The sequence below is a fragment of the Lepidochelys kempii genome, chromosome 2, assembly GCF_965140285.1.
Source record: "Lepidochelys kempii isolate rLepKem1 chromosome 2, rLepKem1.hap1, whole genome shotgun sequence".
Taxonomy (NCBI): Eukaryota; Metazoa; Chordata; order Testudines; family Cheloniidae; genus Lepidochelys; species Lepidochelys kempii.
Genome location: NC_136381.1, coordinates 6,434,458 through 6,458,978, shown reverse-complemented (window position 1 = coordinate 6,458,978; position 24,521 = coordinate 6,434,458). Strand labels below are relative to the sequence as shown.

The 24,521-nt window shown below is 50.6% G+C and overlaps 1 protein-coding gene across 3 annotated transcripts in view; it reads left to right on the top strand.

The window, feature by feature from the left end:
- Positions 1 to 24,521, top strand: part of ADGRB1 (adhesion G protein-coupled receptor B1) — a 385,515-nt gene that overhangs the window by 227,170 nt on the left and 133,824 nt on the right. For all 3 annotated transcript variants that reach the window (XM_073329982.2, XM_073329980.2, XM_078851413.1), the window contains exons 11-17: positions 988 to 1,182; positions 3,432 to 3,500; positions 7,344 to 7,452; positions 9,216 to 9,359; positions 13,861 to 13,936; positions 17,100 to 17,202; positions 18,457 to 18,500. In XM_073329982.2, the coding sequence (XP_073186083.1) occupies positions 988 to 1,182; positions 3,432 to 3,500; positions 7,344 to 7,452; positions 9,216 to 9,359; positions 13,861 to 13,936; positions 17,100 to 17,202; positions 18,457 to 18,500 (740 nt within the window). The remainder of the gene's footprint in view (positions 1 to 987; positions 1,183 to 3,431; positions 3,501 to 7,343; positions 7,453 to 9,215; positions 9,360 to 13,860; positions 13,937 to 17,099; positions 17,203 to 18,456; positions 18,501 to 24,521) is intronic.

Here is a 24,521-nt window from a genome sequence, read left to right as displayed (position 1 = left end):
GGATGTCATCTCTTTCTGCCCTAAGCCCTTGTGCAGTGTTGTTGCTGCATTTCAGCAGCCATGAAAGGAGAGTTTGTAAAGCATTTTGGGATCCTTTGGGAGGGAAGCTGTTGTAAATGGAAGGCATTACTGTCCCCTCAGGCTGTTATCCTGATAAGATCTGTGCACAGAGAAAAACACAGTGCTCCAAGCTGTAAAATGGGGATAATAATTCTTCCTTCTTCCCCCTTTGTCTGTCTTGTCTAGTTAGATTGTAAACCCCTTGCGACAGGATAGTCTCTCGCTGGGGATTTTAGTGTCTGGCATGATGGGGCCCCATTCTCGGTTGGGTCCTTTAGCTGTTATCATAATAATAAAAACTGTAAATACTTGGCCTGCCTCTGCCAATCTCCGGTGGATTGTCTGGAAAGTCAGTGCCTGCAGCAGAACCATCCTCGTTCCTGTCTGTGGGCTCAGATGGCTGTAACTCAGGTATAAGACAGCTACAAGACTGATTGGTGAGCAGATCTTCCATTGCAGGCAGGGGTAGGCAGCAGCAAGGTTATGAGGCAGAATAGCCTCTTCTGAATCTGCTGGGACACTTCCCTTTCTGGTCACAAAGAAAGTGGGAATTCAGTTGTCCTCTGATAGCCACCTACAACCTTTCAGAGATATCACAGACTCTCCCAGATTGCATGGAGCTGAAGTCCAGAAGGGGTCATTAGATCATCAAGCATGAACTCCTGTATATCAAAGCCATTACATTTCACCCCGCTACCTTATACTGAACCAAAGTCCTCAAGAGACTGAACTGTCATGTAGAGGTAGAGAACAGGAGAGACCAAGGTACCACCAATGCCCGAGATCCCTGCAATGGCAGGGAATTGATTAGGTGACATATGCCCAGAAGGACCATGGTGATCATCTGGTCTGTGCTCCTGAGGCCTGAGAGCTTCACTGATCCCCATTAACGTGTGTTTGACTCATTGTGCTCTTCTCTCGTCTCAGACAAGGGAGCATCTCTCCAAAGCTCAGCGGGGGCTGATGGGAGAAGGGGTATCTGAAGTGCTGCAAAACCTCGTGGAGATCTCCCAGGATGGGACCAGCTACAGTGGGGACCTGCTGTCCACCATCGACGTACTCAGGAATATGACCGAGATCTTCCGTAGGGCATATTACAGCCCCGCTGCTGGGGATGTACAGGTGAGCTGAGGAAGAGAGATGCACGTCATGATGGGATGGGTGCCGTGGGCAAGTCTAAAGCATGGGCACATACACACAGAGTTTGGGCTACCACTGTATGCATTGGAATCTACTTATACTTGATGAAAGCCCAGAAAAATCAGGAATGTCTCTGCTTACCTCCGTGATGTGCCTCATTTCCCAATGTGCATTTCCCAGGCTAATGAGCTTCAACCCCCCTTCCTCCCCCGCAATCCCCACTGGTTCATGAACTAATAACTTGAAGAGCAAAGTCATTTAGAGCTGATTCAACCCAGCTGCACTTTCTGTGGAGTCCTATTGATTTTGGTGCCTTATTTGGAAGGAATTTCAGTCTAATGGCCAAGAGGGGAGTTGATCCTTGGGTATTAGGTGTCTATGTTTTGATATGGGAGAAGGCTGAGGGTTTCTTGCCCTGGGATTTACTTTCAGCAGTTGCATACAGACTGGCTACAAATCAGTCCTCAGGAGAGGTCATCAGCCCACAACTTGAAACATTAAACTTGTCCTCTAGGATCTGCTTCCTCATGGTGTCTGCAACGGCGAGGAAAATGGAGAGGAAAATCAATGGCTTTGAACTCTGTATCTCCTGCCTTCACATCTCTCTCTCTCTCTCACACACACACAGCAGAACTCTTGCCTGGATAGCCCCTCTTCCTCTGATAGTCCATTCTGTCATTCCCCCTAGCCAGTTATAATGGAGATGGAGCTACCAGCAGCTTTCCTACCACTGGAAGTAGTTTTGTCTTCTTCCATAAAGCCCGGCGACAGGGCTGGATGAAGCAGTGGCTGATCTAGTCTGGCAGGCCCTGTGCTTGCTGGCTTCAGAGCACGAATGCACTCCCAATACTAGCAATGACTTTTCATTGGAAGGGGGATAGATCTGCTGGAGATGGGGTCTGCTTGGTACCTTGGCTTCTATATTTCCTGCATGTTACTCACTGGGTGAAATATCTCAGCCTGTGGGGCTCTCTTAGCAGTGAAGGTTTGGTCAAGTGAAGCTAGCACCCAGCAGAGTGTGCAGAGAAAGTCCATTAACTCACAATGGCAAGACATGCTGAGACTTTTGCAAAGGTGGGGAGGGACAGAAGTGGCTGAGCTGGAGAAACCTAACCTCTCTGTTTGTTCGAGATAGGGCCAAAAGAAGGTTATGGATAGAGCGCTGCACTGGGGCTGGAGAAACCTGGGTGCTGTTCCTCGCTCAGCTTTCCTGTGTGGTCTTGGGAAAGTCCCTTAATCTGCCCTGTGCCTCCATCTGCACTTTTGTACAATAGGGATAATATGCCTCTATATCCCAGGGGTAGTGTGAGGAGAGAATCCATGAATGATGGAGAAGTGGTCAGATACTCTGGTTATGGGGGCCAGAGAAATAGCTGGATAAAATGATGGATGGATGGATAGATAGATAGGTTTTCCATTATGATAATCTAGTCTGAGCTCCTGTACAGCACAGGCCAGAGAACCTCAACCAATACTTTCAGCAGCAAGCCTATAACTTCAGTATGAGCTAGAACAGATCCTTTAAGACAACATCCAGTCTTGATTTAAAGACTACAAATGATGGAGAATCCATCATGTCCCTTGGTAAGTTTTCCCAGTGGATAGAACACCCACGAATTCTGAACTGGTCCTGAATTCTGAACCCTGTCTCTGTAGTTAGCTGAGCTAAAACTCCAGATCCCCACTACTCCAGGATGTTGAGATCTCCAAAATCTGGGCCTGCAGTCTGCAGCGTGAGTCCACCCCCCTGTGAAAGTGAGGGGCTCAGAGAGCAAGCGGGAGCCAGGTGTACTGTTGGCAACCCTGCTGCTCTCCACACCCCCCGTAGTCAAAACCCCTCTTGGCATTTTATCATTGCCTCATGTCTGCCTACTCCCCTTGTGCTCTCCATGGCTTGCAGAATCCTTCACTTTCTGCTGTGGCCTGGTGGGTAATGAGTTGTGTAGTGCTCACTGGCTGCCCTATTGCACTCCGGTGGTGAGCAAGGTTCTGACTCTTCTCCCCAGGAGAGGCAGTAGGGGTTTTGCTCCTTATTTCATTAGGAGCAGGACTTTGGTTTGTCCAGTGTTTTGGGATGCTTTGGGAAGAACGGTGCTCTGTGAGTGAGAGCAAATCCTCTTCTTGCTAAAACTATTGTTCTCTGCTCTTTCACATGTTGTGGGGCACGTGTCCTTCCGCTCTGTCACATTCTGACCATGACTTTCTTTTCCTTTTTTGGCTCGCCTCTCTAGAACTTCGTCCAGATCATCAGCAACTTGCTGTCAGAGGAAAACCGGGACAAGTGGGAGGAAGCTCAGATGGTATGGACCTGCTGCTTAAACATACAACCCAAATAATGCTGGCTCTCAGTCTGTGGCATGGGGGGAGGGGGGGTTATTGGCATTTCCCCTAGGGTTGGGTGATCTCACTGCTATGTGTGCCTGACAGGTGCTGTGCTCAAAGGGCATCTGTTTCACCCAGAAGAGATAGAACTCATCTGGCCACACTGCTAGGCATCAGTGACTCAACTCCTTGCAGTGAAAGAGAAGTGAAGGCTGAATTACTCTGCTTAGAGAAATCAGTGGTGACCAGGAAAATGGATCATGCTAGACTTCAGAGCCAAGTGCAGTCCTGGCCCTTTAAGGTTCCTCCTAAGTCTGAGTCCTGTATGAAAAGACTCAGGCAGGACAGGTAAGATTTTAAAGGGCCAGGACTGTGCTCTGCCATCTGAGCTCATGCTTCGGCTCAGCTCGAGCTGCACAAGGGTTCATTTATATTTCAGCTACCTTTTCCTCACGAGGTCGCCTTGCGTCTCCCCAGGGATGCTGCCAGTTAGGGAACATGGTGGATAATTCAGCAGATAAAGCACATCCTATCTGGGCATAGGGACTGCTATTTGTCCCGTTGATGTCTTACCAAACCCTTACCCTGCCTCAATTGCATTTTCTGCCTGTGTATGTAGGTGACTTACCCACTGTCCCTATCCTGGACTGAAAATGCCATTCTTCCTCACAGCGCTCACTGCTCAACAGCGCTGATCCCTCTGCCGCCCCAGGGAGCCGCATCAGAGTGAAATGATACTGCCTTGAAGGCAAAGCCTGTTCGCAGGCAACTCTGACTGAGGGCTCCCTGTCTGTAGTAGTTCCTCCCTTGTCTCTTCCATGTTACTGCGTCTCAGAAACAACCCCTCCTGTGCCTGCATCTCGGAAGTCAACATCACCACAGACAGGTCTGGTTTCTGACAGGTGTCCATCAGGTGGAGAGCATTCCCCTGAGGAGACCACAAGGCATGGGTTACAATATGGCGGCTCTTTTACCCGCTGTGTTGCCCGGTGAAGCCCCTCAGAAGGGGCAGCAAACAGCAAAGGAGCGAGAGACGATTGCCCGGCACCAACATGAATCTTTAAAGGTCAACTTTCTTCGGAATGGCCACTGTATGTCTCTGGCAGCTAACAAGCTGCCGGTTTAATCTGAGACCCCCTACGTCAAGGGGCTGAGTGAAAGACCCTTGCATAAAGGGATGAGATACACTGAAATGAAAATAAAAAGCTCCAGGCAAGGTTTGTGCTATTGGCGGATAGCAGGCACTGAATGTTGATTGAGCTGGGAAGGGATTGGTTCCCCTGCAAGAGGTCACACGTTGAAAGGTGGGCGAGGTCAGTAACGTTACCACCTGATGTCTGTTCGGAGACTTCTCTGAAATGAGTCAGATAGGGGGAGGGGGCGCATTACCTAGGTAAAAGGGGATAGACCGAGTATTGAACAGACCTCGAGACTGAGCTCCCCTTTCGCCCCTATAGCTGATGTTTCCCCAGCACATCTGGAAATGGATGACCCTGGCTGGTTCCAGAGGAGGCGAAGAACCGTATGCTCAATTTAGCAAATACGTGTCTACAGACACATTTCAGAATAATTACTGTGGAGTGGACTCTGCTGAGTCGTCATGACAACGCAGAAACCCAGTTGATCATCATAAAAATACTTGCAGTTTTCTCCAGGCTGCAGTTCGTTCCCAGTGGTTTTCCCTTAACAGCTTCCCTGTGTTGTAAACCTGGCCCGCTGGCCTCTGACCCCCACCTGATGTTCATTCCTGTGGTGTCACCTATCTCCCCTCTCATGGCAGCCGATGTTATTTTATGCACTGCTTTGATATCAGTCAGAGGGTCTTTCATCTTTTGACCACCGCCACTATTATAGACAGCACGAGGACCATGGCTGAGATGGCCTATGTTGCCTAGGGGATATGGATGCCTACTTTCCGTATATTTGAATGAGAAATAGGATCTCGGCCTAAAACTTCAGTTCTAAAGCCGGAGTCTGTTCTCCCATGAGCACCAAGAGGAGAATCATTGGTAATAGCTTTTCTAAAATCCTCCAGCCGCTAGAGGGGAATACAGGCTGGATCTGGTCTCAGTCCACCTAGCAGAGGGGATAAGAGCAGGTACACACTATCTACCATGCCATGTAAACAGATTCCTTTTAACACAGGGCTTTAGCTCCCATCTCTCAATTTAAAAAAAAAACACAAACAAACCCAAGAACTCTGTTATGGTAGCCCTGGCTGTTTAACAGTATTCTCTTCCTACACAGATCTATGGGTTGGTTGGGGATATTCCCCTATAAAGATGGCTACTTGTACAACTGCTTGATCACTAAACTGTCTGTGCAATCAACCTATGACAGATCTAAGATGCAATTACTTTGATATCAAAGCACCAGGCAAAATTGTGACAGGGTACATAAACAAAACAAAGCGGTCCTTATTTCCTGTGCATAGGCAGGTGTGAATTTTAAGTCTAGGTGTGTTTGGGGAGTTAGGTTTAGTCATTGTGGTTAGAAACATTGTCCCAGAGTCATGTCTTGTGTCACTAAATACAGCCAGGCTTTGGCAAGGAATTATAGAATATCAGGGTTGGGAGGGACCCCAGAAGGTCATCTAGTCCAACCCTAAAGGAGACCTCTAGCAGCTGGGGTCCTGCCACTGGGAATGAGCCGTGCGGTATGCATGATAGTCTAAGCCAGTGTCCCACTGGAGGGCTGTTGGAGGGAGCAGCTGTCTCTGATGGAGCTAGGATCAGGCTATTCAGCGACCAGTACTCCTCAGTTCTCAATAGAGAACTGTACATAGTAAAAGAGTCAGAACATCCTCTCCAACAACAGCTCATGGTGGCCCCAGTTTTCAGACATATGGGCCTAAGAGAGGCATTTCCCCACCTAAATTCTGAAGTCTGCTTCCCAGCTGGGATTTAGACATGCTCTTGGGGTGCCCAGATTTGAGGAATGGGCTCCCCCATTTTTGTAACAGCTGTCCTCAAATAGTGGTGTTGCATCCTGTTTCACAGCTTTGTGAAAACGTTCCCTTTGCTTAGCCTGGTGGGTCTGGACCGGCCTAGCTGTACTCAGCCCAGGAACAGCGGTGCGGGCAAGGATCCTCTGGACTCCCTCTCTTTGCTCAGTGTATTTCCAGTCATGTCGACTCCTAGAGCTGAGCACAATATTCCAGGAGCTGGATCCCCCCGAGTCCTCAAAGTGAAAGGGAGTTTTGAATGAGTAAGGATCTCAGGGTTTGCCTCTGGGCGCAGATACGCCAGAGCTTGCATAGAGCAGGTCTATTATCTCTGCATGTGCAGCGCCAAATCACATTGGCCTCATTGGTGGACACGTCAGGCCAGATTCTCCACCGGACGTAAATGGAGCAGTGCTGATTTACACCACCTGAAGATAGGGCCTGGCATGTCTCATTTGCTGACCGCGTTAAGCTAACTGCAGGTCGTGGAAAACTGTCGATGTCTGATGTGGCTTTCCCGGGCCAGACTGGGACCTTGAGGAAGGAGGGTAGGTTGGTAGGTCACTATCAGAGCCCTCCCGTTGTGGTTTTGCCCTCCCGTTGTGATGAGGACTATTCTCCTCCAAGCCCATCAGCTGCGTTTTCCCAAACTGAATCTGATACTGTCATTTCCTGTCCATGTTTCTATCTCCGTGGATCAGTTCTCTGCCCTCACAGTTGTTCCCTACTCCTCGGTACTGCAGCATGAGCAGAGAATGCTTCCGGCTCTCTGTGTGTGGGATAAGCCTGGTGGGAAACCTGGCCATTGGAGAGGCCCAGGTGAGCGCATTGCTATCTGTGCTGCTAAATATTTGACCGCTCCTTATTGGGTTTGCAGGTGGGGCCGAATGCTAAGGAGCTGTTCAGGCTTGTGGAGGATTTCATTGATGTCATTGGATTTCGCATGAAAGATTTCCGGGATTCCTACCAAGTGACGGACAATCTAGGTGAGTCGGTTTGGATTCCGCTCCTCTCCCCTGCTCCACAGGCAGATTCAAACCATGCCATCGCTCCTTGCAGTTTTTATGAGCTGGCTGTGAGCCTGGGCGGGGGAAAATGCTGGCCAGGGGCTGGGAGGGAGCAGAGGGAGCCACGCAGCGACTTCTTCTCACGTAAGAGACACGTGATACAGATGCAGCCCGGGTCCTTGGGATCAGGCTCCCCGCTGTTACTCTTTGTAGGCAATGTGCTAACTCGGAAGGCTCCTGGGGTAATGAGGTGAAGTGGAGCAGTGTTGTCCTCAGCTGTCAGCATAGTTAGCGCTTCTCTAAGGCCGAGGGAGGCTGGAGCAGGCAGGTCAGCTCTCCCTTCAAGAATCAGCAGCTGTAAAGGATGGGACTCCAGGCCAGTGGACCGATACCAGTAACAGAAGCTGTGTTCTGTCAATGCCTAGAGATCTCAGCTGAGATTGGCCGTGGTGCAAGCCCTGGTACATACACGTGGGAAGAGGCAGTTTCTGCCCTCAAGAGTTTACAAGCTCAATAGACAGGACAGGCAAAGAATGGGGGAAAGGAAGGGTTGTTCTCACGTCACAGCTGAAGCACAGAGTGATGAAATGACTTGCCCAGGGTCCCAGAAGAAGTCTGGCAGAGCTGGAAATGGAACGGGGCTCTCCTAAGTTGCAGCCCACTCATTTAAACCCAAGACCACCCTTCTTCTCCCTGCTCCCTCCAGAGTTTATCAAAGGGATGGTACAAGCATCTCCGGCTGAGTGCTGCATTCATGCTCCCCGGAAGGCAAATGTGTTCTCTGTATGTCCCACCCAGGTGTGACGGAACATATGGTGCAGGGTATAAACCACCATTGGCCAGGCTAATGGCCCCGTTCACATCAGTGCAAGCCCAGGGCCATCTCTAGGGTCACACGTCTGGGAGCAAGGGCAGTATTTGGGTTAAGGTGTCTTGAGTTTAATCTGAGGGCGGAGGAGGCTGAGGAAGTATGGAGGGACAGAAGGATGCATGGGGGTCCTGCTCAGTGAACAGAAGCGCCAGCTCCACCCGCCTACTGCTATCACCTTGCTTTATGTACAAACGTTAGCTGAACAAATACCTCCTGCCATGCCAGAGATCTCAGCTCTCCTGGACATTATCTGGCTAATCCAGAGGCTCCCAGTCTTCCTCTGCTTTCATCACACTCTTGGCCACCAAGATCACAAAGCCTTGCACACTCACAGCTCATCCCTTCTCAATCCCCGGTTGCCTCAGCTCATGGTCGGCAGGGAGAGACATTTCCCAGAGCCCTGCTTGTTCTTACAGGCACCGTCCCACCAGCTAAAGAGGGATTTGCCCGAAGGCGCTCCATTAGCCAAATAGGCAAGGAGGGGTTTTCTCTGAGACAATTCACGATGGCCTTGATGGCCTTGATCTCTCTCCAGGCTAATGGAATGCCATTTGTCTGGTCTGAGCTATCCCTTGCACCGTACATACGACATGGAGGGCCGCATTTTCAAAGAGCGGAAAATCCAAAATGTTGGTCTCTGAATGGTTCATAGTCTCTGAATTTCTATTCATAGTTGCAGCAATGTGAATTAAGTCATTGGAGTCACTCTGGATTTGCACTGGTGTAAATGAAGTAATCAGAGTCACTCTGGAGCCACGCTGGTGTAAAAGAAGTCAGCTTACTCTGTATTTACACCAGTGTAAACAGAGTAAATACAGAGTTACTCTGTATTTACACCAGTGTAAACTTACTGTTTCTGTTTCCTCTCAAGTCCTCAGCATCCACAAACTCCCCGCCAATGCAGCCACTGACATCAGCTTCCCCATGAAAGGCTGGAGGGGCATGGTGGACTGGGCCAGGACCTCCGAGGACAAGGTCACCATCTCCAAGAGCATCCTCTCTACGGGGCTCGCGGGTAAGGCAGTGCTGCTGCAGCATCATTGTTCTTCAGCGTCAAGGGGGCTTCAATCATGTATGCTCTCTCCGCAAGCTCTGCCCTCAGCTAGTGAGGATCTGCCCAAGAGGAACGGGCCCTGAACGCAGCACTGAGCCTTAAAGATGAGGTGTCGTTTAGATCCAGGTCTGAGCTCCCCAGCAAGTTCAGGAGATTAGTTTACATCCCGGATTTGGTCACAGATCCATTACTAGACACAACGGCTTCTTGCTTAGAAAACAGCTGGAGGCAGAGCCAAACCCCAGAGCAACAATGCACCTGGGACACATTGCAGACAATAATAATCTACTCGCTCCACTTAGCCTGAAAGGGACCTGATGCGCTGGGTTCCAGGCGAGCCATCAGCTGGGCAGGATGTCCCCTCCCAGTGCAGACTGGACCCCAAACTGGTTCCTTCCAGCCCTCAGTGGGGGTTGTGTGTTGTTTTCTCTCTGGTCCATGGCATCATTTCAGTGCCGTGAGCCAGGGCTCAGAAAGACGCTTCTCTGGGAGCGAATGTCTTGGCATTCGGAACGGTTTGGGAGCAGTGTTACCAGTTTAATGATCTGTATTTTTCATGAAAATAGGCTCCCAGTGCCGAGTGGCAATGAAGGGAGTTTTTCGGGGGGAGGGAGGGAGAAGAAAAGGTTGCCATTCATCGTGCGGTGGATATGAAACGTTCTGGGTTATTCGCTTGGCTGGCTCTGGCGGCCGGACAGGCAGGCAGTTCTTGGCCGCTGGATGGGCAGTGGCCATGTAGCTGGAGTGATGTCTGTGGCTCTTGTGTGTAATCCTCTGTAACCACACATCGGCTACAGGAAAGGGGGCATTAATCACTCGGGGGTCATTTGCTCTGTGACAGTCTATTATCAGGCCTGAACAGCATGGGGAGGGAGAGGGGGAGCAAGCAGATCAAATCCAGCCACCGCTTGAGCATAAGCCAAGTCGTCCTGAATCTCAGATCTTAAAGGAAAACTGCAGGGCTCAGGGCTCGGATCCTAGAGTGCTCAGCCAGGGCCTGATTCTGTAGCTATTCCGTGGACCATCCGTTAGCTGCAGCAGGTCTTCTGAGGTTGGGATTAGCTCCAAACACTTGATCCTGTGGGGTACTGGGTGTAGACGCCACTTACTGAAGTCAGCCTTGGTTCTCAGTAAGCTTACAGAGCTCCTCTTTGCGTGGGCCGTGTTCGGTTCTTTGCAGGACTGGGCCCTAAATATTTAAGACTAGTATTTCAAAAAGAGGAGCCTAAATTGTGCCTGCAAAGGGGAACCTTGTCCCTTTCTCTGTAGCTGTCCCCAGTGCGGGTTGGCTTAATCAGCGAGAGCAGGCAGTTTGCGCTTTCTTCATCAGACTGCACCGTCCTCTGCTGAGACAAAGGCAGGAGACTGTCCGAGTTGTTGACATGATCCCTTGGCTTCCCAGTGCACCTTTCACCCAAAGATCTCCAAGCACAGCCATTCATGAAGCTGCAAAGTCTGTCCCATTGGGTAGATCAGCATTAGAACCACCATTCTGTGGATGGGGACACTGAAGCGCAGAGCAGTTAAGTGACTGCCCCAAGGTCAAGCAGGGAGTCAGTAGCAGAGAAAAGACTAAATCCAGGACTGCAGCTCAGGCTAGATCACTGCCTTGTAAACTGCTTTACGTCCTTTACAACAAGCACAATAAATGGTTAAATACACCAAATTAGGACTTACATTATTATCCTTTTCCATTCCATCCGGAGCTGCATTTCCTGGAATCATATCAGTAAAAGATGGTCCTTCTTGATATATTACTTGTGTGGGAGACACGTTGTAATTCTTTTTAGCGCCTATCTCTTCTTTGCAAATGCATACGGCAGGGAGAATGCGAGGGCACGGTTTGTCTTTATAGCGGTGGTGGCCAAACTGTGGCTTGTGAGCCGCATGCGGTTCTTTCATCGTTGAAGTGCACCTTGTGGAACCCCCTACGTCCCCCACCCCTCTGCCTAGCAGACTCGGGGGAGAGCTCAGGGCTTTTGCCCTGCAGCAGGGAGGTGGGACTAGGGGTTTCTGTCAGAGGTGACTGGTGCTTGCTGAGAGTGGGGGCGGGGGACACAATTTAAAGGTTCCGCCCCCCCAACAGCTTGAGTCTCACACTCCTCTTACCCTCAGCAGCCCCCACAATGCATTGCTTCTGGTTTCTGCCCAGCAGGATGGAGGTCTCAGGGCTTCAGCCCCCCAGGGTGAGCCTACTGGGGTTTGGAACATCAGCAGGAGTGGGGCCTCAGCCCCAAGCCCCGGCAGGCACCTCCAATGGGGCTGAAGCCCTGAACCGTGGCAGGCGCGCCCGGCTCTCGAACTTCTGAAGATTGTCATATGCGGCTCGGAGGGTCAGTAAGTTTGGCCACCACTGCTTCATAGAATAACAACTTTGCAACTTGCTAAAATAAAGACCTGATCTTCAGCGGGTGTGAATTAGCTGTTGGTTTCAATGGAGCTATGCTGATTTACACCAGCTGAGGAGCCAACAAAATAGTTTTCAAACTAGTCAAGTGCAAATGGGCATGCAGCATGCCTGCAAGCTGCAACTACAGCCGGGCATGCAATCTTTGCAGCTCCGTGTGCAGATGCTGCAGGTGTACAGCTTCCAGTCACTGGGCTACTGAAGAATGGATGATCAAAATAAAACACTGTGCTAGACCAGGTAACCTGCTGGTGTAATTTCACAGAATTGTAGACTATCAGGGTTGGAAGGGACCTCAGGAAGTCATCTAGTCCAACCCCCGGCTCAAAGCAGGACCAATCCCCAACTAAATCATCCCAGCCAGGGCTTTGTCAAGCCAGGCCTTAAAAACCTCTAAGGATGGAGATTCCACCACCTCCCTAGGGAACCCATTCCAGTGCTTCACCACCCTCCTAGTGAAATAGTGTTTCCTAATATCCAACCTAAACCTCCCCCACTACAACTTGAGATCATTGCTTCTTGTTCTGTCATCTTTGCACATAAATAAGACGGGGCAGTTACGTCGCTAAAGTCTTGATAAAGACCCAAGAAATTCAGACCTGAGTATCATTTACATGACAGCCTCTTTGCATTTCCAGAAGGGCGTAAATGAGAATCAGGCTCATGGGGTTAAAGTTTTCTGCTCACCCATGATATCACGTGAGTGTGAGAGCCAGGTGCAGCGGGGGGTTGTTACCTGCTGCAGACCTACCACAATGGGGGTGAGGGGGCTCTTGTCTGTGTAGGGATCTGCAGGACCAGGCCAAACACCAATGAAATGTTTGTACCCATTAAGGTTCTGTTCAGATGTCGGATCTGGTTTTTCTCAGCTGGGTTGTGGGAGGGAGGCGGGGCGGGGTGGGGGTGCAAGTGACGTGCCCAGAGGTCACACAAATGAGTCGGAGGCTCATCAGGGATTAGAACTGAAGGGCCTGCGGCCTCTCGGCCCTTTTGCCCCGGCTGTGCGGTGTCAGATAACATTAGCATCCATCATGCCAGTGTGAGGGAGCCAGCCCAGTGGAGCCAGGCCCAGCCGTTCAGCATCCGTGGCTCTTTCACTGACAGTGGCAACATCCTCTGGAGACAGCAGAGAACTGATGTCAAGTGCAGAGTCGTGCAGGGATGGAGAGGGGTCTGGGTCAGGCTGGGGCTCTGCAGCCTGTGGGTGCAAATCTCCCACGCGCAGCTGCTAGTGTCACCCTGGTGCAGCTCGGCTCCCTGACCGTTCTTCTTCGGCCCGGCTTCAGAACTGATCCGCAAGGCAGCCAGGTGGGGGCTAGCGACCTCCTCCTCCGAGCCACTCAGCGGATTTGCTTGCGGAGCCCAGCTAGAGATCTCCAGAGGTGAACAAACCGCTGAATCCATCCAGCCTCTGCCAGGGCGGCTGCTGCTTCCGATTAGACTCCCAGCACGTGCCTCCTGACCTGGCCTTGTCAGAGGAATTAGCTGGAGTTCTGAAGAGGAAACCTCCAGTCCGGCTCAGTCAAATTAAAGCTCAAGGCCCGTGCACGGGCCTCAGGCCTGTGTGATTATAGAGGGTCCAAGTCGGCGAGGTACCGAGCGCTGCCTGTGGGGTGTTGAGTGGTGCGAGCTGGTGCCGCGGCTTGTGGGAGAGAGGCAGTGTGAAATTCAGCCTGCCCCAGGATACGCACCACTGCAGCAGCCCCGTTGAAACTGATAAATGACACCTAGGCCTTGCCTGGGCCCTCAGCACAGGGGGGAAATTTCAGCCTGTGGGGAGGTGAAGATCCGAGGAGACGCGTTTGGCCCTGCCTGAGTGCAGCAGCCTCCACAAAGACCCCCCCTTCCTGTTGTGTTCATTACTGCCATGCCCTGTCTCCCCTCTTCCCCACTGAATATGTTCCCGTTGAAATCTAATGCCTGCAGGACGGGCCCCACATAAACTACCCTCAGGCCCTCTCCCCACTGCAGTGCCACGGTGCTGACGATGCTTTCACGGTCCCTAATCATCACAGTGCTGTTGTGTTTCTCTCCCCTCTCTTTGCCGCTTCGCAGAGACAGACGACTCGTCCGTCTTCGTGGTGGGCACGGTGCTGTACCGGAACCTGGGGAGCATCCTCTCGCTCCAAAGGTAAGGACACCCATATCCTTCCGGAGCGCATCGTCACTCGGATGGCCCCAAACCCACCTCCTCAGCTGGAAATTAAAGGGGCCAGGCAGGACTTGCGCAGCCAGTGGAGCTACTTGCATAAGAGGGAGAGGATTTGGTTCTGCAGGGATAACTTTTGCGCCACAAATAACTGGTGCTGCACATGAAGTTGGCTCAGTCCAAGTTCATGCTTCAGGGCATAAGCTGATCCTTGTCAGGGTGGTCAGGAAGATATTTTCCTTTTTTTGTGCAGCATTGCACACCACATGGCCAGCTGCGCCAGGGGAGGGTTTTCCCTTCTGCTCACTGAAGCGCTAAGTAGTAGCTACTTGCTGAGGTGTTATGCTCCTACAAAGAGGCATTCAAGAATCCTGACCTCTCAGCGAACATCCCCTCTGGTGCTGAGATCATGATGGTCTGCCATGTTCCCTGGGATCATAATTCCTTGGGATCTGTCTGGATGAGAGATGAAATAGCTGTGGTCTCCCTCCAGAGAGACACCAGGGAGTGGGGACACAACACCTATGTGACATGGACACTGTCCCTGACGCCAGTGCTGGGCATCATGCAGCACCTGTCACAGGTGGAAAAAGCTGGTGAGTGGACCCTTACAACCCACTCATCAAACAAATTCTCAAATCCTTGCCTTGCTGCCCAGACTCAGATAGGACAATAGGACAGCTGCGGGGGAGGCCAAAGAGTTAATAGTCCCCTCTTTCCCTGGCACACTCCCTATTTCCTCCCCTCAAGGAGGTGCTGAATGCCCCCACCTCCCTGGATCTCAGTGGGCGCTAAGGGCACTCAGCATTGGGCAGGTACAGGGCATATGATTCAAGAGCAGAACTGTGGCATCAAAATCTCCTCCCCATGATGGATTTTTACCCAATCACCCCCACTCTCCCTCACCGCGGTGAGCCATTTCGGGTCGCCGTGTTCCTGACAGATCTGGGGCTGCATGCTTGGGAGAGGAGCTGCCTGCCACACGGTGCCATTCGAGAGCAGTACTGCTCAAGACGGGCTCGGGGAGTGGAGCGGAGCGGCACGGATGGCTGCACATGTCTGCAGCATTCCAGGCCTCTGCAAAGTGCCTCGGGGCACTGAAGCTTTTGTGCTCAGCAATGGCTTTTCTTTTCCTCTCTATTTTTTTTTTTTCTGAGGCTGGTACTGAGGCAGTAAATTAAGCATCCTAAGGCACCTTCTAAATCTGTTCTGGACTGATTAGTGTGCGCCCATTTACCATAAACGCCAGGGCATCTCTCCTCGCTGATAATCATTTAAATACCTACAGATTTAGCGCTGGCAGTGGCGGGTGGCTAGCGAATTAGAATTAGTGAGCAAAGGGACTGTATTCTATAATATCTTCCATTACAGCGCTGGGAATGAGACTGGAAGGGCAATAACCATCCTGGGCGCAAATGATATTTCAGCTTGCACTGGCTGAGTGGCGAATAAGCTTTGCTAACCAGCTTCCGCAGGCGTTTCTGCCAGGGCATTCTCCCCTGGGTCCTGATTTACGACATTGCTTAATTAAGGCCAGTTTCCTTTAAACAATGCACAGCCCTGAATCTCCTGTGGCTGTATGGAAGAAATGCTGGATCAGAGGAAAAGTCCTTCATTCCTCTCCAACAGCGATGTTGCAAGGAGATAGGAATAGCCCCAATAATGTACTTAGTTGTGCAATACCGTACTATAGCGTAACTGTCTTCCTGACCCACAACTGGTGATCAGTCTATTTCCTGGGAGCAAGAGGAATAAGGATCAGATTTTGTTTTCAGTAACGCTGGTTTAAATCCAGAGTCACTCCATTTAAATAAAATTAAATACACCACAGATGTACCCTGGTAAATAACAATGGCTAGTCTTATTCATGTATGGGTCTCCTCTCTATTGACTTGCCTTGATTATCTCCTGGAGCAGTGAGTTCCACAGGTTAAGCACACATAGCATTAAAGACATTTATTTTTAACTATTTTAAATTTCTTCTTCGATCTCACAGTTCTTGGATTGTTGTGGCCTTGGAGCTGGGGTTTATAGGAGATCCACCCTGAGAGAGGACTGGCATTCCAAATGGAGGCCCTTGGTACCAAAGCCACAGTCGGGAGTTAAAGTGGGCGGCAGGACAGAGGGAGTCAAAGGGTTAAAAGTCTGACCCAGTCACTCCAGAGTAGAAGCTAGCTGCCCAAAGCCTTTTCCAATCGTTATTGGGTAAATAGAAAATAAGACCCTGATGAGAAGCAAATGATTTCAAACATGCCTGGGATAAGTGAGAATCAGAATGGGGAGGGAGTGTTTCCTAATGGTCAGTGCAGTGATGACTGGGAATGTCCTGGGATCTATTCCTGGCTGTGCCACCATGGGCAAGTCTCTTAGGCAAGTGTTTTCAGACGTGGTTGTCTGAAGGTAGATGACTATGGATTCACCTGAGCACTGCAGCTCCCGGCTAGTACATGAGGACCACGATTCACTTCTGATTTTACGTGCCCAACTCGGGACACCTTAAAGGGGCCTGATTTTCAGAAACGTCTGATCCCCCATCCTCCAAGAATCAGGCCCCTTTATGGCATCTTCAACTGGTACCCCCCAAATCACGAGTCACTCGTGAAAATGTCAGTCTAGGCACCTAACATTAGACACCCCAGGCTGAAAGTTTTGGCCTCTGACTTCTCATCCAGTCCAATAAAAGCTTTTACCTCACTCCCCTTGTTTCTCTATTTTTCCATCTATCTGAGGACAACACTGTACACGCCCGTTACCCAAGGCGAGGTGAGGGTTCATGGATTCAGCGAAGGGCTTTGAGATCCGGGGGTAGCTGGTGCTACTGAAGTCCCAGGAGAAGGGCTAATGCAGCCGCCCGAGTCAGTGCCAGGGAGTTGGTTGGTTAGAGGGAGCCCTGCTATCCCTGCTATGTAGAACGCAGCTCTCGTTCCAGAGGGAGCTCAGTGGATCTGGCAGAGGCTGTGGAACAGCAGTGGGGCGGGGTCTGTCAGCAGGAAGTGCCTTGGATGCTGTCTACATGGATTGGACCGATTCCATTCCTAGCCTACTGCTATGGTCATAGCTGGGCTTATTTCAGGTAGCCCAGTGGGACTCTCTCTGTGTAACTGTCTCCATCCTCTTTAAAGTGCTGGTTTCCTTCTCTCCCCAGGAACGCCACGGTGCTGAACTCCAAAGTCATCTCTGTGACCGTGAAGCCGTCTCCCCGCACTCTGCTCACGCCCCTGGAGATTGAGTTCTCCCACCTGTACAATGTAAGTCCCCTGCCCTCGGCGTCAGGAGTTACGCTCTTGGTTTGGGTGTCGACAATAGCATGATGCCGAGCAGGCCTCTCTGGAGGGGATGGGCTGTGAACATCACCGCCAGACCCTTTGTCGTCTCCTAGCCCAGGCTCGTGGGTCACAGGTCCGGCGCAGTGAAGTTAGGTTGGCGTTGGTGTCCTGCTGTCACTCCCTCCCCATGATTGTCCTTGGGAACTTGGACTGCACAGTGAAACTCGCTACAGGGAACACAACCCACTTCCCTAACCCAGAAGGCAGGCGATGTAACAGTTAGTGCATGGGACCAGGACTCAGGAGAACAGGGGGTCTTGTCCCAGGATTTGACTCCGATTCACCATGGGACATGGCAAGTCACAGCCTCTATGGGCTGCGGTTTCCCTGCTCAGAAGATGAGACTAATGATACTGACAGTCTCAAGGCAGAGGCTTTATTCATGAATGTTTGCAAAGGGCTTTGCAATTCTCAGGCAATGCTAGAGAAGTGCGGGTTGCTGTTTTCATTGGCTCCTTAAAAGCAAGTCCATTGCCAGATCAGGATATCTGAGTCAGGCCTTGGATGCACAGGAAGGGTATTTACATGTCTGAGAGCCAATCTGTGCCTCCAGGCTCCCAGTCTGGATGTCCCCTTACAGCCCCCGCATGGGACTCCTGCATCCTGCAGGGGGGGGGGGGGGGGAGTTTCGAAAGCGCTCAGCATCGGCCTGGCTCGAGCCCTGACGCAGGCAACGGTAAATCTCCCGTTGTCGTCAGTGGGCATCAAGGGCATGTGGCATCTCGCCAGAGGTTCCCCCCCAGGATCGACTCATACCACACACACACGGTCCTGCTGCCACTGCAGCCCATGGACTTCAGCGGGAGCAGGACTGAGGCTAGCGAGAACAGGCAGCCCCGCAGCTCCAACAAAAGAGGGTCAGATATGATTCTGGGTGGGGAGAAGAAGGGGAGGATCTATCAGACAATGAGCCACGCTCCCTGCTTGATGCTCTGATGACTGTGAGTGTGATCACTGGGGAGTGGTACAGTCCACTTCTCCCCCGGCCTCTGAGCCACAGCAGAAGATGGCCATGCAGAGAGCACATGTCTAGGACTGCATGTTTGGAACGCCACTGTGTGTTAATGCCATGTTCAATGCCATGCCCATGTCAATTCTGTAGATATCCTTTTGGCAGCACAGCCGTAATCTCCTTTTCTTTCCCTTACCACCCCTTTCTTCTTCCTCTCCTGCCAGGGAACCACCAACCAGACCTGCATCCTGTGGGACGAAGCCTATGTGTAAGTCCAGCTGGTTTTGATTTGCTCTTCTCACCTCTGGAGCACGTTAGCTTTGGGACTTGGCAGGGTGTGTCTGTTTTGGGAGGCAGCTGATGAGATGTCACTGTCTCGGGCCCCTCACTCTCACCATTCAGCTCTGTCTGGCTTTGTCTGTCAGCTTCCTTGGCAAGGGAAGGCGAGATTTTTCTCCCACTTCCCTCAGCAATTTCCATTCACAGCCTTGCAAGCAGGCTCCAGATAAGGACCTGCTGCTAGTCCGTTACTTTCTTTGTCAGAAACATCATGGAGATAAGTCGTATATTTGAAGGCTGTAGATCACTTGTTTTCAGAGTGTGACCCCGATTCTGACCCACTGCTGTTCTGCAGAATGCTTCCAGTCTCTCCATCGAGCTGTGTCTGTCACCACGGTGTGAAGCCTCCAAGCAGTGATGAGAATAGCTTCCCGCTATGAGAGAGGCAGTTGCATTTGCCATGGGAGCTTTGGGGACTGGCCATAAATTTTCAAATGCGGCCTCGGATTTTGAGTGCCTCTATTTTTGGGGTGCCCAGGATGAAGAATGTTGAGCCTGACTTTGCAGAGGTGTTGAGCCAGAATTGTAGGTGCTCAGCACCCTCTGAAAGTCAGTGCAAGTTGGGCACCGAAAAAGTCCAAAATTAGAGGCCAGTTTTGAAAATAAGGCTCAATATATGGAAGTAGGTGGTGCATTGGTCTGGTGTGGTGGGATGAGTCCTCTGAGGAATCATGTTATCTGTAGCCCTGTCTGGGTCTCTCTTAGGGTCTCCTGATGTGTTGTTGTTCAGCTAAGTGAAAAACCTGATAGTTGCCACAGGGAATTGGGACTGACAATTTGGGAGAGGAGGTTTCAGTCAGAGCATCTTTATCATAAGAAGTAGCTGGTGAAAAAAATGTCTTTGATTGTGAACAAACCCAAAAAGAATCAGAAACATCTCACTCACTGGCACTTTTTGCCACTTCTCTGGTTTATTTTTGTGTCTCAGTCTGCTGGTCGGTTGGTTTCATTTTCTGTTTATAGTCAGTTTCACTCGGGTTCAAATGCGCTGGTACAAAGCTCTGTATTTATTAGTATTATTTATTATCATCATCTTGAAAACAATTCTGATCTTCCCCCATTAGGCTCCATTAAGTCACATATACTTAGGCACATTTGCAGCTGGCTGATACACTTCTGGTTGGACAATGATTAGCACAAATGAATACACAGGCTAAATCCGATGAACCCAGTGATGCCTTCAGGCACGTCTGTGAAATCACCCCAGTGTACCTCAGGGCAACCTGGAGCCGCAGTGCAGTGTAGCCCTGATGTGATGAGATGGGAGGGCTGCTGTGGCGTTTCAGTTAATATGCTCCTGGCGGGCCAGCAATGCCACCTGTCGGCACGGCAGAGGCCTGAACAACCAAATGCGGCTGATCCTGGGACCAAATGCGGCTGATCCTGGGAAGGGCTGCATCAGTGCAGGTATCGTGGTTGTTCTGTTACGGACCTGGAGACTCATGGGACAGGGCCAAGGATTAGAACGGGGAAGAGCTAGAAATTGGAAGCGGCAGGGACAGCCATGAAGCCGAAGGCAGCTGAGATGGGGGCAGCGTTCAAGGCAGTATTGTTCTCTCAGACAGCCTTTCGGGTATGGCTCCTTGGACCATCCAGGTGCTTCAGATCACGGCCCACCAAGTGATCAGACCAGAACAGTTTGTTCTACTGCCTGTCCTGTCTCTTGTCAGCTCCTATGTTAGCGGTGTTTTCACTCCGCCACACCAGATCATGTGCCGTTAGCTAAGCAGGCATGCTCTAGGTGCTAACTTGGGGGGTCTGTTATCAGTACTATATTCCAGAACCTCCAACAGATTTGTTGCCATCCGGCTGGAAGATTGTTTCTCAGGCCCTGGTGCATTGTGTTTTCATCCAAGGGCATTTTAAAGCCAAACTGGTGAAAAGTTCCAAGAAGTCTACAACTGGAGGAAATTCCAGAGCTAGATCTGCCTGTGTGCGCGCCGGCAGAAGGAGCTGCGAAGCTGTTTGTGTCACGTTTTCAGGCTGGTTTGCTGCCCTTGATGACGCCTGGGAAAGTTTCTGCAGTGGGAGTATTCTCCAAGTAACCCATGTCCTCTTGTGTCCTTGAGGCTTGACCCTTCACCCCAAACTTCAGCTGAACTCCTGAACTTCAAAGGGTTTGGACAGCTGTTTCTGACAATGGTATTGTTTGCAGCAAAGACTCCTGCATTGTTTCCCTGGCTCTGCTAATGAGTACAATAGTTGTGTGACCTCAGGTTAATACTTCCAAAGTTAGCTGCTTGTTCATGGTATAGGCAGCATGTACCGGGTCTCTGATAACGTAGCAGCACCAAAAAGGTTAATCAATCTACAGTACAGTCTAGCACTTTGATTGTGTTTTAGATAAAGCCCAAGAATTGTTTTAAAGGAAAAGAAAATCCCCATAGCAGCAGGTGCTGAAATTCACTCTGCTGCAGCTACAGCCACTGAGGGTTTTCTGTGCATAGACTGCAGCCACTGCAGGTACCATAGACTAAAGGAATCACACTGTGTGACTGCTTCTCTTACAGGCAATAGGTAATTGATTGTCGATGGGTGGCCAGTGGTCTGAGTTTGGTTAGGAGCATACTTTGGGAAAGGTGGTTGCTTTCAGTGTGGTAGAGGCATGGTCCGTTGGTGTGAGCCCCGAGCTCAGAGCCAGGAAAGCCTGAATTTTAACCCTGCCTCTGACGCAGATTCTCACTGTAGCCTTGGACAAGTCACTGCATCTCTTTTCCCCCTCTGCGTTAATAGGGATAATGGTTCTGGGTGGTCTCACAGGAGTGCTGTGCAAGTGTGAAAGTATAAGGAGGGTCTTCTAGTAAATGCACTGGGCTGGGCATCAGGACACCTGGGTTCGATTCCTAGCTCTGCCAGATACACCCTCTGTGACCGTGGACCAGTCATTCAATCTCTCTGTGCCTCAGTTGCCCATATGTGCAATGGGGATAATACTACTATTTCCTTTCTCTCCCCCTTTGTCTGTTCAGACTGCAAGCTCGGGAGGGATTGGGACTGTCTCTAAGCATGTGTCCTAGAGTTCCAGGCCAGAGGGGAGCACTAGATCACCCAGGCTGCAGGCCACCACCACCACCCTGTACCCACACACTAAATGCAACCGCCAAAATCAGACCAAGGTATCACAGCCCACAGGAGACTAGACTGTTCTGTGCCACCTGCAGAGAATAGGAGGGACCGAGGTGCACCTGAGGCCCCCAGAATGGCAGGAGAATTATTCAGTGAAATATACCCAGTTAATCCTGCCAAGTGACCTGCACTCACATGCTGCAGAGGATGGCAAAAAAACACCCATGGTCACTGCCAGCCTGAGCCGATGGAAAATGCCTTCCTGACCCCACGTGTGGTGATCCGTTAATGTCTGCACAGCACCTAGCACCAGGGGCCTTGATCTCAGTGAAGGCATCTAGGTGCTATTGGAACGTGAACAATGTGTGTGACCCACAACAGGTTCTGTCTTGTGTAAATTCCTTTTTAGTGCTCACGACCAGGGTGCTGGTGGGGTCTCAGGGGTACTGTGCAGGCTGGCCTGGGTGACCTGCTTCTCTTCCTCCTCTCAGATGTCTTCGATCAGCTGGGAGTAACTTGGAGGACTGTTGCTTCTCCATTAGGCGAAGCGTGATACGGATCAGTTCATTATATAAAGTCCCTCTTGAACTTTGGGCTGTCACTTAAGAGCCACTTCTCCCTTCCCGGCAGCTCTCTGTAGTAGTTTCTCCAACCCCTGTAAACAGGCTGAGACCTTCTCACTTTGCTGGCTGACACTGGAACTTAAAATATAGGCCCTCAGCTCCCCAGGTGTGACTGAGGGCTGCCAGGCAGTCATTTCTGCTAACCCCAGGGTTATGGATTTTCAGGGTACGCACAATATCAATGGCTGGGCCCCGATACTCTCTACTGTAGACACTTTCACTTTTCTGCATCCGGTACCTGCCCCTCCTGCAGCATTTCAATGGCGTCGTCTAATCATGAGTCAAACCCCAGGCCCCAGGTACCGTGCCCTCAGAAAATGCCCCTCCCTTAGGATAGGGGGCTGACTCAGCATTCTCCAAGCTTTGCTCACATGTCAAGATTGGGGCAGCTGGTCTTTCTTTGGCTCAGGAAGTGGACAACTCCTTCGCCAGTGTTCATCCTGTGAATCAGGAGGCTGTGGGGGCTGGATCCCTGAGACTGCCAGCTTCCATGCCTATTTCACTCGGGATTTGCGAGGGTTTCTCAGCTCCTGGCAGCTCGCCTATTGCTGCAGGGCACCATCCTCGCTCCTAAACATAAACTCATGTGCCTTGCTTCTCCCAAAACATCCTACAGTTATGCAGAGGGTGGTTTTGACTGACTCCTCATTGTGGGCCCCTGACATCCCTGTTGTTGGAAGAGATTTCTTGGGGTCTACACACATCCTCTTACACCAGTACTCCAGCAGGGGGCTAGAGGGTCTGATCGAAAGCCCATGGAAGGCATTGAAAAGACTCCTCTTGACTTCAGTGGACTTTGGATCAGGTGCTTAATTTGCCAAGAACGAAAAGGCAGATAGAGATTCCCTGGGAGATGTTTCACTGGGGAAGAAAGGTGTGCTCCTGACAAATGCAAACGCTCTGGGCCCACTTCTGCTTCCCACTACATGCATAGGACTTCCCCCGGCTTCAGGGCAAAATCGGCATGAGATGAGCCCCCCAGAGCAATAGCCTAGGAACTGCTCATGGGCAGGGGAGTTAAAACATTCACATATCGCTGATCTACAGCCTGCTTCTACCTACCCTGGGTGCTCTAGTCATGGGCACACAACAATGCAGAGCGAAAGAGAGAGAGGTAAGGCATGATTCTGAAGGGTGCTGAGCACCTGACACAGCAGCTGAAATCAGTGGGAGCTGTTGGTGCTCAGAATCAGGCCAATAATATAGGGAGAAGGACAGACACCAAAAATAATTGATAGATATTTGCAGTATTGCTGTATTTAGCGGTGACACTTTGAGTACCTTCCCCAGACCTGAAGAAGAGCTCTGTGGAGCTTGAAAGCTTGCCTCTTTCACCAACAGAAGTTGGCCCAATAAACGACATCACCTCACTCACCTGGTCTTTCATAGATAGATAGATAGATGAATGAAGAGGGCATGTATAGGGATAAGTAAGTAGGTAGCTTGCTTGAGGGGTTGTATGGGGATAGATATGTAGCTAGCTCGAGGACTTCTTTGAGGATGGCTAGGTAGATAGACAACCATCTCTTTCTGGTGGATGCTAGTCTTACATCCTTGCCCAGTGTTCAAAGAAATCCAGCTCACTTTATTCCCCTCTTTATTCCAAGCAAACCAGCAGTCAATGGTCTTTTGGGTTTATACCTGCAGACTTGGTGACTTAACAGGTACCCCTTCAGGCTCGCCTGAAAAATCAAAAAAACTCCCTGCTAGAGTCCTTGCGTAAGGCACCAGCCAGCTGAGCTTTAAAACACAGCCAAAGCCAGACAGTGGCCCTTTAAAGGCCACTTAAAATCCATGGACCATGAAGGGTTGAACCGTAAAATTGCAATTAGAGCAGACAATTGTCATCTGTGTATCTGCTTCCCCAAGATGGAGTTGTTAGGCAGGGCACTTTAAATAATACAAAAAAAAAAAATCCAGGGTTAGTTCATTTGCATTTAGATAGATATTTAATCTTGTATTATTAATAACGGATTTTTGATTTATTAATCCTAGCCAGTTTGGGTGACTGTCTGCGAGGCCCACTAGTCACCCACCCACCCAGCTCCCACTGGGGCCCCAACCCTTCACTTGAAGCATGAAAGGGGAGAAGATCACATGCTAATTTTTGTTGTGCTTGGTGCAGCGAGTGTGATTAATGAGCTTGGCAACAGCTGGGTAAATTGAAAGCTGAAGTTGCGGAATGATTTGGGCTTGGCTGGCTTTATTCCAGGGGCATTCATCTGAAGTAATTATTAGCTGCTTAGCAGCACTGTTCAAGT